Below are 2,248 nucleotides of genomic sequence, written 5' to 3'. Positions count from 1 at the left end.
GTTTGAGGGTGGTTGGTACAGGCCAGGTGCGGTGTCGTACTTCTCGAGGTTTGGGTGTGAGAAGAGTTTATATAACAAATCTCTAGATGTTTGGGTGAGGGGTGAATCTCAGCTCTCTATAAACCTAAGAAGCTCTGCCACAAGGTGTATGAGGTTTCCTGTTTTTCCAAAATTGACCTCGTTGAGTTCGGGTTGGTTGTGGTTGTACTTGACGATTCTGACAAAAGTCTGTGCAATACTGTCTAGCTTTATGGCACTGTGTGTGTGTACTCTGACTATGTAGACCATTTACTGGCTCCACAGACTCCATTCACAACTTTTTCGGGTGTACTGATTGTTCCGGCAGAGTTTCCCTTATATCCGGCTGTTCTATGCAGTCTGTGCTTGTTCCGCGAGTCTATCCGAGACTCTTTCTGTCTTACCTATGCTGACTAGCCCTCTGACTATCAGCTGACCTGAGTGTTACCATTTGCTAAACCCCAGGAATCCGATCCTGCTAAGGTCCAACTGACTAACACTAACACTATACTTACTTCAACTGCCGAGTCAATATGTCTCTCCCCTCTTAGGAAAGGCTATACAACTCTCAACTGATATGAAACTAGACTTTCTAGCCTTACTATCAATTGCTTATGCAGTTACTGAACACTTGCTTTAAGCACACTTGCTTTTGAACTGGTGAATTCTTGACTGATTTAATTCTCTTTTGGGGGGCACTTTCAGTCCGGTATATATACCTTTCTGAAGACCTTCCAGAATGTTCTATCTAGCTTACATATGTTTATTCTAGTGTCTTACTAAGCGCATACTAATTGCTGACTAATCGCTTACTAATCCCTACTAATATTTTTCCAGAACCTTCTCCAACATGCCTGAGATACTCCAGGACCTAGTAGAATAATCTGGTACGTGCTGGAATATTCTCGGATCTTCTAGCTCATTCTATTATGTTATCCATGGACTATTGGTCTTATGTTGAGTCATGCCTAGTAGATTGATAAGCAGGCAAGTCCCTATGAGCTTTATATGAGACCATTTTCTTGCATAAAAGTCTGGAATGTTCTGGAACTTTCTGTAATGTTCTGAAATACTCTCCACCTTGTTCCCCAGTTCTGAAAGATGCTTAGTCAACTGTTACCCTTTATGGTTATATGCCAGGACATTCTAGAATGTTCTATGATCATAGCTTGCACATGTTTCTCTCAAACGCTTAATCAATCCAAGCTCAGATACGCAAGTTGTCACTCTAGCCTGCAGTTTCACGTCCATTGATGCAACTACCAAATAAGTCCTGTCTGATCCTTTTGTAACTATACAGGACTATACGTGGCCTGAACCTCGTCATTGATCTCCCAATCATTTGTGATAGGGTCGAGGGAGACACCTAACAACTTATGAGTTTTCTGTACTCGAATGGCAAACAGTGCGGCTCGCCTGGAAGATAGTCTTCGTTATCTGGTTTCCGCAGGATCTTGACTCTGCTGACCACATTCCAAACCACTTGCGCCCACCAGGAACTCATGTCACCTGCAAAGTACTCGTATGGTACAGCGAGGCTAAGGATCGCCGGCGACTGAATGTGTTGTACAAGCACGATGACGCGGCTCTCCTGATACTCGGCTACTCGAAGGACTCAACCAAGAAAGTGTACATCCTTAGGCAATGTCCAACCCGGCTCTAACTTGCTCGGAAGGATAAGCCAACATGGGGTATCGGGAGGCGGAATTGGACCAAATGGGTGCGTTTCCGGCACACGAATCCGCGGAGTGTGGAAGTGAAGATGGTGAGAGTCCTTGCGTACAATTACCGGGCAGCGGATGATGTTGTCCAAGTTGAGGTGGTCCGAGAGGTATGGGATCATCTCGTTGGGGATTGTGAGGGTCTGTCGGGGGACGGTAGACATGATGGGAGGTGCCACATCACAAAACATGGACCCACCGTTTTGCGCTTTTTGATGTTTGACGCCTGTGGTTACGTGATAGGTTCCGATTGTTACCTGTCACATGATTATGTAGCTCATTGTAAGCCATGTCCAGGTGCCAATCCATTTTGGTGCCTGACATCCGCCCCACAGTTTTACGGCCGTCCCCGGTCGTTTCTTCCACTTTTACACTCTTCTTACTTGACTTCGTGTCCGTTGACTGACTGGTGTGTTGTCCAACTCTTCCTCATTCCATATCTGACTGTAAATATCCTCCTGGTCTGCTTCTGCATCTGAGTCAATGCCTAGAATATCCTCTAATGATTC

At 45.3% G+C, this 2,248-nt stretch overlaps 1 protein-coding gene across 1 annotated transcript; it reads right to left on the bottom strand.

Moving 5' to 3' along the window:
* Positions 1-1,310: 1,310 nt before the first annotated feature.
* Positions 1,311-1,903, bottom strand: DICSQDRAFT_176117 (uncharacterized protein; the record flags this gene model as incomplete). The annotated part of the gene is made up of 3 exons (XM_007371892.1): positions 1,311-1,384; positions 1,423-1,620; positions 1,672-1,903. 3 exons carry the CDS (start codon positions 1,901-1,903, stop codon positions 1,311-1,313), a joined length of 504 nt encoding a protein of 167 aa, XP_007371954.1.
* Positions 1,904-2,248: the final 345 nt, after the last annotated feature.

Source organism: Dichomitus squalens (assembly GCF_000275845.1).
Source record: "Dichomitus squalens LYAD-421 SS1 unplaced genomic scaffold DICSQscaffold_435, whole genome shotgun sequence".
Taxonomy (NCBI): domain Eukaryota; kingdom Fungi; phylum Basidiomycota; class Agaricomycetes; order Polyporales; family Polyporaceae; genus Dichomitus; species Dichomitus squalens.
Note: the sequence above shows the minus strand (reverse complement) of the source record. Positions and strands in the feature narration are given on the sequence as shown.